We start from the raw sequence: 12162 nt of genomic DNA, 5'->3' as shown, positions 1-12162 counted from the left end.
AATTTTCTCAATTTTTTTTTTTTTTTTGGAAACATATTTTCTCATTTATTATCACTGACTTAGAATGGAAGCTGGGTCCCGCATGATGTTTGTGGGTAGCTTTTTCGTCACCAAGAATTTATTACCCTTGTAATTGCTACCTTAAACGTTGATGGTTCTGTTCTAGTGTTGTTCTTGCTTTCTACTATCATTCTCTCACGCGTATTTTGTGATATGGGCATGTTATATACCTCTTTGGTTGTTCTTGCTTTAGGGACACTTTGCATTCATTTAATATATTAAATAATGCGTAGCTTGATTTCAAAGCTAGAATTAAACGCCTCAGTGAGGAGTTTCTAAGCTTGTTATTTTGCATATCTACGATACATCAAGCGCTGGATCACGTTTTTTAGTTAAGTGTGGGAGTCTCAGTGGCAGTTTCTTGTCTTGCTTGTGATTGGTTGGGTCACTTTCCATTCTTTCTGCTTCCGTTTCAAACCTCAAATGAACAAGTGGTCCTACCCAGTATGAATTATTAGCTCTATTTAAGTTCCGGATGTGGGAAAAGTCTCTTGTTAACTTCTATTTTCAATGGGAATTTACTTCACATTGAACTTCATCTGAATGTTTGATAGGTAACTCTCTTTCTAGCCTGTTATGTATTTTCATTCTGATGGTTTTCTATAGTTTGTGTTTTGTTTTCTCTCTTAGTGGGAAGGTATATTATTCTATGCAAGCGGGGGAGAATATGTAAAAGCATCTCCTTTATCTTTGTATATATATAAAAAAAAAAGCATCTCCTTCATCAACTTTTTGAGTTGATCCCTATTCCTTGATACATATTCGATTATGATTAGACTTGATTTGTTGGCGGGTATTCAACCACATAAATATGGAGAATACAATAGTTTATGGGCTCTAAATTATATTCTGTTAGTATTAATATTATAACAAGAAGATTAACTTATTGCTAGATATTGGAGCTCGTTCTGTATTTCTTCATTTTGGTATCACTTTCCTTATAACTCATCAACTACTTGTTGTAGTTACTTGGTTCGTTTGGTTTCTCAAACAACATACTAATTTTGGCTTCCCAGAGATGGCTGAGAAAGAGAGCTTGTATTCATCAGGCGATTGGAGAAGATTACCAATTTGCACTTTCTTTAAGGATGCCAGGTATGGTATAATACAATATCATTTCTGTAGTACATCTTTGTTAAAAGATAGCAACTCCTAATTTCAAAAGCTAAAAAAGTAGTTTCCTTCAGAAGTTTTTTTTTTTTCCCTCTGAAAAGTTTCATCTGTTGTATTTTAATGATATTAATTTCACAACATGGTTTGTAATTTCAATTCCACTCTCCCCTAATTAGCAACCTAAGAGGTGATGGGGATTGGGGAGTGGTAAGCTATTATGGTGAACGCCTGTATTTAGCTTTGTGAGGCTTTACCTCATTTATTTTGAGTTCAATTTTTTATTTTTTATTTTTTTTATTTCAGCAGTCATCGATGATGTTCTTCAGAGGTAACTCTTGTTTCTTCTTCTTACTGCAGACTAGTTTTTAAATCAGACAGTCTTGGTCGGGAAATATTGTCAATTGCATTGCCTGCAGCAATGGCTTTGACAGCTGATCCTATTGCTTCACTTGTTGACACCGCATTCATTGGCCAAATAGGTAGTTCTGTTATTACTTTATAAGCTTTGAGCTTGTTACAGACATCTTTACCCATCTAAGTTTGTCATCTGAAATAGTAGGTGGGCATGGCTGTTCAAATTAGTAGTAGCCTTCTGTCTTCAGTATCTTTGGGTTATGCTTCAATTGACTTGCATATCAAACAAATTATATAAATGGGTTTAGTTTATATTAGGACAGGGAACAACAGGAACAATGTTAGTCAAGATGCGAGTGACTGAAGGTTATCTCATGAGTGGTTGAATTAAAGATAGTTCACTAGAAAATATGAATAGTAGTTATAGGCAAATGACATGTTGACCTGACTTGAAAATTGGAGAGAAAATATCCCAATGATCAACACTAATTTATTTATATGTATTTGAATTTCTTATTATGCATCCAGTGTTGAATTGAATATTATTGGTCCATACAGGTCCAGTGGAGCTTGCAGCTGTAGGAGTTTCCATAGCTCTCTTCAACCAAGTGTCAAGGATAGCAATATTTCCACTTGTCAGTGTCACAACCTCTTTTGTGGCTGAGGAAGATAGCCTCAATGGAACAAGTTCACAGGTAGAGGAGAGTGGCTGCTTGGAAGCAGGTCAGGCTATGAATGCTGAAACCGAAGATTTCTTACCACAAAAAGGTACCATTCTCTCATACTTTTCTAATTGGTTTGGTCTCGGCTAAAGTTTTTCTTGGTTTCCACTTTAGAGTAACTTCTTATTGCTTTATAGAAAAACCAATAAAAAGTTTTCTACATTGCACGTTTAGACTCCTGCAGTTTTCTCGGTCAGTTACAGGTGGAAATGTTCACAATTCAGATTTGGTTGGAGAAAGCTTTAATATAATTAAGGAGGAACATAAGAGAAGACATATCCCTTCAGCTTCGTCAGCATTATTTATTGGTGGCATTCTCGGCCTCATCCAGGCAGTATTACTTATAGCTGCAGCAAAACCTTTATTGAACTTCATGGGAGTAACTTCTGTAAGCACTTTTGCATAAATATTAAGCGAAAGTAATTTTTAGGCTGTTAGCACTTTGGCATTTATTTTAACTTGATCCTTTAGTGATTGCACCTTAAAATAGCATGGGATGGTTGCCTAATAATACGGATTATTTATACAGGACTCTCCTATGCTACACCCTGCACAGCGGTACCTGACATTGAGGTCCCTTGGTGCTCCTGCAGTTCTTCTCTCATTAGCAATGCAGGGAGTCTTCCGAGGATTTAAAGACACTAAAACTCCTTTATATGCCACTGGTATGCCTTGACAAACTTAAATTGTTAATATGATCTAGTGTGACAATATTCTGCTAGCATCTGATTCTAATTACTTTTTATTTGATGTAATCTAGTGGCTGGAGATGTAACCAACATAGCACTAGATCCTCTATTCATGTTTGTATTCCGCTTGGGTGTCAGCGGTGCAGCCATTGCGCATGTCATATCTCAGTATGAATGACTCAGTAAACTACTTTAAGCAGAACTATCCTGTCCATTATTGCTTATTTTCCTTTTATTTCTCTACCCTAGTCATTACTTATTTTAGAATTAACTGTAAATGTAGGTATCTAATTTCAGCTATACTCCTGTGGAGGTTGATGGAACACGTTGATCTTATACCTCCAAGCACCAAGCATCTGCAATTTGATCGATTTCTTAAGAATGGTGAGGGTTTATTTTGCTTAACCAAATGATCTTTGGGTGGGGGGCGGCTGTATTACTTTTCTCCTATTAAGCTTTCATCCTCTGAACCATTACTAAAATTGTTTAATAAAGATATATTTCGTGGGGATGTTACAGAAATAAACAATTCATTTCATGGTATTTAATCACAAATTTAGTGGATCAAAATTTTCTATTATGCTTTTCTTTTCTCCTTTTTCATTCAAATTGATACTTTTATTAATTGTTGCCCTTGGATATATGTTAGTTAGCATTTTAGTCTTTGAGAATTGACACTATATTTTCCCTTTCTTGTTTCATTCTTGTTATCCAGGTTTTTTATTATTAATGAGAGTCATTGCTGTAACATTCTGTGTGACGCTGGCTGCATCATTAGCTGCACGCCAGGGATCAACATCCATGGCTGCATTTCAAGTCTGCCTGCAAGTTTGGTTGGCAGTGTCTCTTCTTGCTGATGGTCTGGCTGTTGCTGGGCAGGTTAGATATGATTACTTTGTCCACTAAATACCTTCCCATGTTACTTCATAATGGTTTCATATCAAAATATTGGATAAATTAATATGATAAATTATTAGAATTCATTTTCTAAGCACATTTTCCTGTGAAAAATGGGAAACTGGTGAAGTTGGAAAAAGCTTGACCGGGTATGAAATGAAACTATAGAAGCCACAATTCCCACATTTCAAATGGCCAATTGAATCCTCAGTGTGCAATAATTATGTCATCCAATTGATTCTATTCTGTAATTACTTGTCCTATCTAGGATGCATTCACTCTCTACATCTTGGTTATTGGTACAATGCCTTCCTTTAGAAACAGAAGATAAAGGCAATTTTTCTAGTCTGCTTTTATTAGTTCACAGCATCCAAAATAACATCATGTTGGTTTCAGGCTATTCTCGCCGGTGCATTTGCTAATAACGACTATGACAAGGCCACAGCAATAGCATCCCGAGTATTGCAGGTTCTTTAAAATGTTAAAAGAAATCCCCGTCTTTCCTCAACACATTAAATTGTAAACTTGACAGACAATTATACTGCAGATGGGTTTGGTTCTAGGATTGGCACTTGCATTCATTCTTGGAACAGGATTGCACTTTGGAGCTAAAATATTTACAAAGGATGTTAATGTCCTCCACCTCATTAGAGTTGGGATCCCGGTAATCCATTCATGTTTAAATTGGAAAGGATATTGGCAATCTATCTTTTCAACCCTTAAAAGCATTGGAACTTACATTCATGTTGATTCTTTTACCAGTTTGTAGCATTCACTCAACCCCTGAATTCCCTAGCATTTGTATTTGATGGTGTCAACTTTGGGGCATCTGATTTTGCATATTCAGCCTTCTCCATGGTGGGTATTTTCTTCCAGTTTTTTAATGATATATGGTATGATAAGTGGCATATTCTAAGCTATCTGCACCCGCCTTTTATTTCATTAAATCTTACGGACTCATTAAAAATGATGCAGTTTTTATATCCATATATCCATACTTTTGCTACAATGCTTAATTTCCTTGTGTAGTAATAAGCATAACAGAACTATACAGTTTGGAACTATACTTCATAATGCTTAAGGGTAGAAAACTAGAAATTAATTTACTTCATTATGGTATTCTTCACTCTCAGGTTGTGGTGTCAATTATTAGCATAATTTGTCTGCTTATTTTGTCATCCGCTGGTGGTTTCATTGGAATTTGGGTTGCTTTGACCATCTATATGAGTCTTAGAGCATTTGCCGGCTTCTTGAGGTAACGATTCTCAAATATATATTTTTTCCTAATGTTTTCTTTCATAATCCTTTGTTTCCACCGAATTGAATTGATCACTGTCAATACACTTGTAACCCTCATGACTTTGATGAGTTGAAGGCAGTAACTCTCAATCAATGAACTACGTTGATGCAGGATTGGAACGGGATCAGGACCTTGGCAGTTCCTTAGGAGCTCATAATCATAGCTACATATTTGGCCTCAGCTTCAGTGGTGTTTACATTAAAGCGAGAAGAAGAGTTGTCCCTAGGTTTATATATCTCCTGGATATTCTTTTGAAAAAACCGACACTTCTCCTTGCTTGATTGTGCTTGGGGCATTGGTTGGAAAATCAACCTCTGCTTCAGAATATGTACCCAAAGAAAAAAAATCTTCAACTGTATTCTCATAGGCTCACATAAAGAGAAATGAAATGTAATATAGGATCAAACTTTTGTATGTAACCATGCAACAAATATAATTACATGAATACCATGAAAATGAAAGATTGCATGGAACAATACTAGTGCATGAAATATTTTTTCTTTTTAGAAAAAAGATTGTTTTGTTTTGTTTTTTGGTGACTCTTTTTCTTTTTAGAAGTAACATATGCAAGACCAAGCACAAGACCTGGAAACGGTTAGCTATAGCAGAGTAGTCTAATAAGCTATATTCAAAGATATGATGGTGGCACTACTGTGGAAAAAGAAAAATAAACTCAAATAAAGCAACACTACTAACCTAAACTAAAAACAGCAATTTACATGCACCGGAAAAAAAAAAAGATTTACAATCACTATTTTTTTTTTTTTGTGGGGGTGGGTGCAAAGACTTTTATTTTAATGTAAGAAAATGAAAATGAAAATGAATGAAACGCACATAATTTGGGTTTCTAATTAACCAGGGAAAAATAATTTTAAAAATTATATAGACTAGTTAATTAAATAAATAAATAACATTGAGTCGAAAAAAACTAATTTTTGTTTAATTGTCTAACAATTTTTTAATTTAATTCTCATACTCGACACCATTCAACAATGTTTTCGGTAAAATATACATTTTAAAAATGAAATTAAATTGTTAAAATATAACTAATTATCATCTGGATCTTGTTGTTTTTAAAATTAAAATAAGTGGTTTTTTTATAATATAGCTCATACTTTATTGATATTAAAATTTAATTTTAATATTATCCTAATAGACTAGATAATAATTGTGAAATAATCATTATTTGATAACTTGGTAGCGTAAAGCTAACATTTTACATGTAGAATTGTCAAGAATTTTGCCTCAAGTTCCAACACATATACAGTTAAGCTATTATTTTATTAATTTTCACATATTAGAATCCTTACATCAATAATTGGAAATTACGTGACCATGAATATAATGCATTGATAATTTAATAATCAATTAGTATCTCATTTACCGACACTATTGATAGTTAAAAGATATGTATATGGTTGTAATATAAAGTGTGTGTCCAATACTTCAGATTTTTGAAAAGTTGTTTGTGGCATGTATTATTATGTCTAATGAAGTGTTTTCTGTAGAATTATTATGTTTGTAGAATTATTATATTTGTTGTTATTATCGTTTCCTTGCCTATAAAATAAAACCTTCAGTGTTTGTATTGGTAAAAGGAGTTTGCAAGAAATAAAATTTGTGTGTTATTTCCCCGAGTTTCTAAAAAGTTTTCTCTTCTCTTCGAAAACTTAGTATAATGTTAGGAAAAAATATTTATACTTTTAAATGACACAACTTATATTCTTTCACTCTCACAAAGAGGTGGAACCCACACCTTTATTTTTTTGTCAACTCTCTCTTTTCCTTTATCTATCTATTTCTCTCTCTTAAAATTACATAACTTTATATCTTTTAAAATGACACACACTTTTCCCATAATGTTATTACTATAATTGCTAATCTCTAGATGAGAAAGTTAGTATAATCTACACTTGCCCTGCAAAGGAATCCTGTATCAAAAAACAGAGTCTGTAATGATCCAGTATTATGTTCCTCTCCTCGTTAAGAATTCATGGATGATAGTCTCCAGTAAAAGAGCTAAGAGGCTAAGGAGTGCCGTGAAATGCTCAGACAAAAGGAAGACTAGTCCATGGTTTCTTAAGGATTATGAGGCTCCTGACCACTTGGTATCAGAGCCAACCATTGTGTCATTCCTGATGACAGGCTCCCTACCTGGTGAAGGCAGCTTTAAGGAAACTCTTCGAGTTTCTTCCGGACAAAGCGTAAAGATAGTAATGATATTATATGAGGTGAGTAGGAGAGGAACTTCTCAAGTGAAGTTCAATGCAATTTGCTTTTATTTATCCTAGGATATATAGGTGAGTTTGTGCAAATTTTTAGAAGGAAAAAACTATTCTCATATTACATGAGATAAATTTGTTTCCTATACTCTTTTCGATAAATGTGTCACTTTTTTTTTTAGGTGATGGAACCCACATTTGTCTCTAAGATATAAAATAACTTATTAGTTTAATAAAATCGTTTTTAGAATCTAAAAATCTACCTAGGTATATTAAGATAAATAAATGGCAGTCACACTTCATTACGATGGGAGTACTAAGGTTTTTTCCCTCGTTCACAATATAATATAACCTATTGACAAATTATTTATGGAAAAAAAATTCTCATATTATATTTAAAGTATTTTTTCATGTTGTGATTCTTTATGTACAATTTTTTTTTAATAAATATGAAATCTACTATTATTTGAATCACAACATGAAAAAATAATTATCTCACAAAATCAAAACCCATTATTTATTAATGTAAAAACAATGCGTAAAAAATTATGTACAATTATTATTTTCAAAACTAATTTCTTTGATTTTAATAAAAAAGTTAGCGCAATATTTGTTGCGTTTGGGCAATAGCCGCCTCCCAGAAAGAGTGTGTGTGGAAATGGCGAGTGCGTTGGGTAGCAGAGTAGATGGTGTTCGAAACTCTTCGTTATTCAGATTCTCACTCAACTTCATTAGAACCCTAAGTTCTTCTCCTTCTTCGTCTTCTTCTTCTTCTTCTGCTGCTGCTGTTACTCAAAACCCTAAGAAATCAAAGCGAAGAAAGAAGAAGAACTTGTTCGAGGTGACTCAGTTCTTACCTAACTGGGGAATCGGCTACCACCTTGCCAAGACTCATTGGAACGAAGTTTCTTATGAAATCACAAAGATCAATCTCTACAAGGTCCCTTTCAATCTTAAACTTTCTTCTCTACATTCTATTGTTTTTATCAGAATTCCACCGTTTCCAAAGCTTATGTCACTCGTTTTCAACTAATGTCTCCACAATCTAACAATGCCGATTTCATTCCTCTTTTTTTCTCATGAATTTTAAGAATCTCATTATTTATTTATTTTTGGCAGGATGGAAGACACGGCAAGGCATGGGGGATTGCTCATAAAAATGGTTAGTTTTCTGTTCTTTCTTTTCCCTTATACCGTGGGAAGCATAAATGCTAACAAGTGCTTCATTAAGAAGTTATTATATGATTTACAGAAAATTCTGTTTGTTGAACATGCTGCTGTGCTGTTCAGAATGCCTTTCTGAATTCATGCATATGAATTTGCCTTGGTGGTCATTTAGGGTTATCTATTGTGAACACTTAACAACAGGATGATCAGTGGAGATTTTTCCATAATCAATAAAAATTTAGATTAGTGAAAAGTATTGGGAGTCTCTTAGTGAGGACTGATGAGGTGTTTGACAAGCTTCATTAATTTTTTTGGTTTGCAAATTAAAACAAGTGTGCTTCTGTCAATTATGAATCCCTAGAAACAGTAGCATCAGTTGTGGGGTTTTTTTTTTTTTTGTAAGACTTTCCACACTTGTCTCTGTCTCTGATCAATGTTGTTTGTCAGATTTATGTTTTTTTTTCTTTCCTTTTTTTTTCCCTTTTGGTGAAGGTTTGTCCGTATTTCTAATAATACTATGGTGCGTATGGATGCTCACATGGGAAGTTGAAGTGTTACTTGAGTTGGTTTATGTTGTTTATGGGTTCACTTAAGGAGATTTGTTGGAGTTATTTATTAGGTTAAGGTTGCAAAACAAGTTGGCAAGAGTAAAGTCTGGTAATCTTTTCAGGCCTTATACCTTCTGAGATCATGTGTAAGTATTTTTGTTTCCTTCTGTAACTTTCCATCAAACCCTGCAATATGTTTTCAGCCTACATAGCTGATCTTCCTGCATAAAGCGAATTGATTCTCTAATATGCTAGTCCCTAGTCTTAATCTACTTTCAATCACACTTTTCCACAGTTTCACGGTGAGGCTCATGAACTGCTATTGGTCAAAACTTTCCCTTTAGTATTGTAGTCATTATACATAAACAGACAAAATACCTAAGGCACTTCTCCACGTCATCCATTGTAACAAACTAACAACTACTAACATTGAGAAAAAAAAATTTGAACGTAAATGAGGGCATTGCATATGAACGGGGTTTTTCCGTGCTAGTGTTTGTTACAGTAGCGCTAAATATTTTTCTATGACTTATAATAGAAAAACTCAAGTAGGAAGCTTGAACGTGTTTATAATTTTAATGTTTTCAAGTTTCATCCTTTATATTGGGTCAACTTTCTTTGTTTCATTCATGTTCCTTGTCAAATTATTTATTATCTGTTACAAATCTTATAACTTTTATAAATCTTATAACTTTTTCTTATATGACTATTGTGTATGCGTTGCTTGTGTTAGAACTTAGAAGCTTTATTCTCATTAAATTCTTACAATGAATTTTTTTGCAGCAATTATACTTTATGATGCATTATATACCCAAAAAAATGTATATTGTATGAAGCATTGCATGAATACTGAAGCATTTTTTAGTACTTGTCTGGCTTGCTTTAATTTGATAGAACTTTCTGCAGGTTTGCCAGCAGCAGATGCTCCGAAGAAAATTAGTGGAGTTCACAAGCGCTGTTGGAGGTACCTCCCAAATGTAGTAAAAGCATCAGTAAGCTCACCAAACTCAACGAGTTCAACAGACAGTGGCCTAAAAGTTGAAACCCAAGCAAGTTGATGCTTTTGGCGGACTTGGGGTTTTAGGTTATCGATAGTGTGCCATGTGTCTAAGAGTTGATTTTCAATTGGCATAGTTGTTTTTGATTATGGTAGCATTTTTTAGTCAACCATGAAATATACCTTACGCATTCGTGTTAAGGTTCTTGTGCTTCTTTCTTTTAGATTTTTAACTCCAGACCATGAAAATGGGCTTTGACAGAGTATGCTGGATGGATTTAATTCTTCTTTCTTGATCTGGGTGCTTGGTTTTAACCTTTTATATTGTAGTGAATCTATATTTTCAAGTTTTTAATTGGTGTGTTGTAGGATTAAAATTTAGGCTTGGAACAATTTGAATCCACGATTAAACTTTTACACTATTTGGTATCCATATCCTTCAATTATGCTAATTTAAGTTCATCTAGGCAACCAACAAGGTGTTGGCCGAGTGGTAGTAACTTAAGGCCCGGTAAGGTGGAAAACGCAAGTTCGACCCGGGAAATACATCTGTTGGGAGGGAGAATCTTTAACTACTATCAACCCTCAATCAGATTAGTCCTAAATGAACCGGTTAGTAGAAATACTAAAATAAAAAAACAAAATTCATCAACGACATCATCAAAATTGCCTCTTAACATGCTGGCACATGAAGTATCTGTTGCTAGAATGCGAGGATAAATGTTCGGCATCTGAAATAAATGGAAGTGTTAATCTGGTTTAGTAAGTACACTACACTCTCGCATGGACTTACCTAAGTAACAGTACAAAAAATAATATATGTAAATGCATCTGGGTGAGTTTGTGTTTCTAATTTTAATAGATATAATATGTATTAAAAGAACAAAATTTATCCATAATAAAGAGTGTTTAAAATACAACTTTCATTTTCTCTGAGTTGTTAATAAGATGTAAACTACCTAAACACATTACAAATGCATAATTGAACAAAAACTTAGCTATTTTCAGTACAGAATGGGGTGTGGAATTTTAACATCGTGATCTTGTGATAAATTGAAATTGCTTTGATAACTAGGATCCAATTCACTATGATATGAACAGTACCAATACTAACCAAGAATAAAATAGGCTCAAACAAAGAAAAAAATAGGCCCAATACAAGCGCAAGCACTTGTGATTGTCCTCTGGTGACTTGAAATTGTCCCAGAATTCTACAAATCACAGAAAATATGAAAATATGCACCATGTCACTCTTGGACTAAGACAACATCACTAACCTCCCTGCATCTAATCTCTCTAAACAGTAACTATATATATATACACACACACACACAACAATTAATAAAATTAAAAAATAATTAAAAATATGAAAAGTTAAAGAATAGTATATAAATTTGTGTAAAAGAATTTGATAGCATATTATATAAATTTAATAATATAAAACATTATAGAATATACACACGCACACACAAATAGATGTATACACATGTATGCACATATATAAAAGAAGGATCAACTTATATCAATATAAAAATAATAATTGAAGACATTTAATTTGATACATTGAGTTAATATATTAATAATTTTTATTAATCAAAAAATTGTGTTTATTAATGTAATAATAATAATTTAAAAATATAATAATAATAATAATAATGTATTATATGTGTAAAAAAATTAATAATGTATTATTATTGGGTAATACTTCTCTTATGTTGCATAAGAGAAGTATTATCTCATGCTCAAACAATAATTAGGAGAGAAAAAAAAGTTGAAGGTGAGAGAAAAAAAGATCTTGTGGGATCCATTTGAAAAATGTGAGTGTAGGAGATAATAATTTTTTTATGTAACATAAGAAAAGTAATTTCCATTATTATTTTACATCTAAGTTAATATTATTTTATATAAAAAAATATCTGTCATCAAATATCAATCTACTTATCAACATGCAACCATATATGTTTTATGCACAGCTTCAATAAAGACAGATTCATATGGTAGACAAATGGGGCACATGTTCAACTAATTTTGAAATTTTTTTATCATCACAATAGTGATGATGGATTAGTTTTGCCCATTTTGGTTTAAGGTTT

At 33.0% G+C, this 12162-nt stretch overlaps 2 protein-coding genes across 8 annotated transcripts; both read left to right on the top strand.

The window, feature by feature from the left end:
• The first annotated feature begins 284 nt into the window (after positions 1-284).
• On the top strand, positions 285-5614 carry LOC133284861 (protein DETOXIFICATION 42-like). 7 transcript variants are annotated; one of them, XM_061481980.1, is made up of 14 exons: positions 285-614; positions 1026-1155; positions 1531-1652; positions 2086-2295; positions 2474-2637; positions 2779-2914; positions 3010-3106; positions 3222-3322; positions 3654-3817; positions 4232-4303; positions 4383-4499; positions 4598-4693; positions 4969-5090; positions 5247-5614. In XM_061481980.1, exons 2-14 carry the CDS (start codon positions 1079-1081, stop codon positions 5290-5292), a joined length of 1524 nt encoding a protein of 507 aa, XP_061337964.1. In that variant the 5' UTR covers positions 285-614; positions 1026-1078; the 3' UTR covers positions 5293-5614. The 7 variants fall into 7 exon arrangements, with proteins under 7 accessions (XP_061337964.1, XP_061337960.1, XP_061337959.1 ...); XM_061481976.1 differs by having other exon boundaries at positions 286-614; positions 1077-1155; positions 2447-2637; XM_061481975.1 differs by having other exon boundaries at positions 286-614; positions 2447-2637.
• Positions 5615-7984: 2370 nt separating this feature from the next.
• LOC133284815 (uncharacterized) lies at positions 7985-10270 on the top strand. The gene is made up of 3 exons (XM_061481917.1): positions 7985-8297; positions 8477-8519; positions 9979-10270. Exons 1-3 carry the CDS (start codon positions 8016-8018, stop codon positions 10128-10130), a joined length of 477 nt encoding a protein of 158 aa, XP_061337901.1. The 5' UTR covers positions 7985-8015; the 3' UTR covers positions 10131-10270.
• The last annotated feature ends 1892 nt before the right edge of the window (positions 10271-12162 follow it).

This window comes from Gastrolobium bilobum, unplaced genomic scaffold (genome assembly GCF_033153095.1).
Source record: "Gastrolobium bilobum isolate Gb01-03AN ecotype WA unplaced genomic scaffold, APGP_CSIRO_Gbil_v1 utg881, whole genome shotgun sequence".
In the NCBI taxonomy this organism is placed as follows: Eukaryota; Viridiplantae; Streptophyta; class Magnoliopsida; order Fabales; family Fabaceae; genus Gastrolobium; species Gastrolobium bilobum.
The sequence above is the reverse complement of the archived record's forward strand: the minus strand, read 5'-3'. Positions and strand labels throughout refer to the sequence as shown.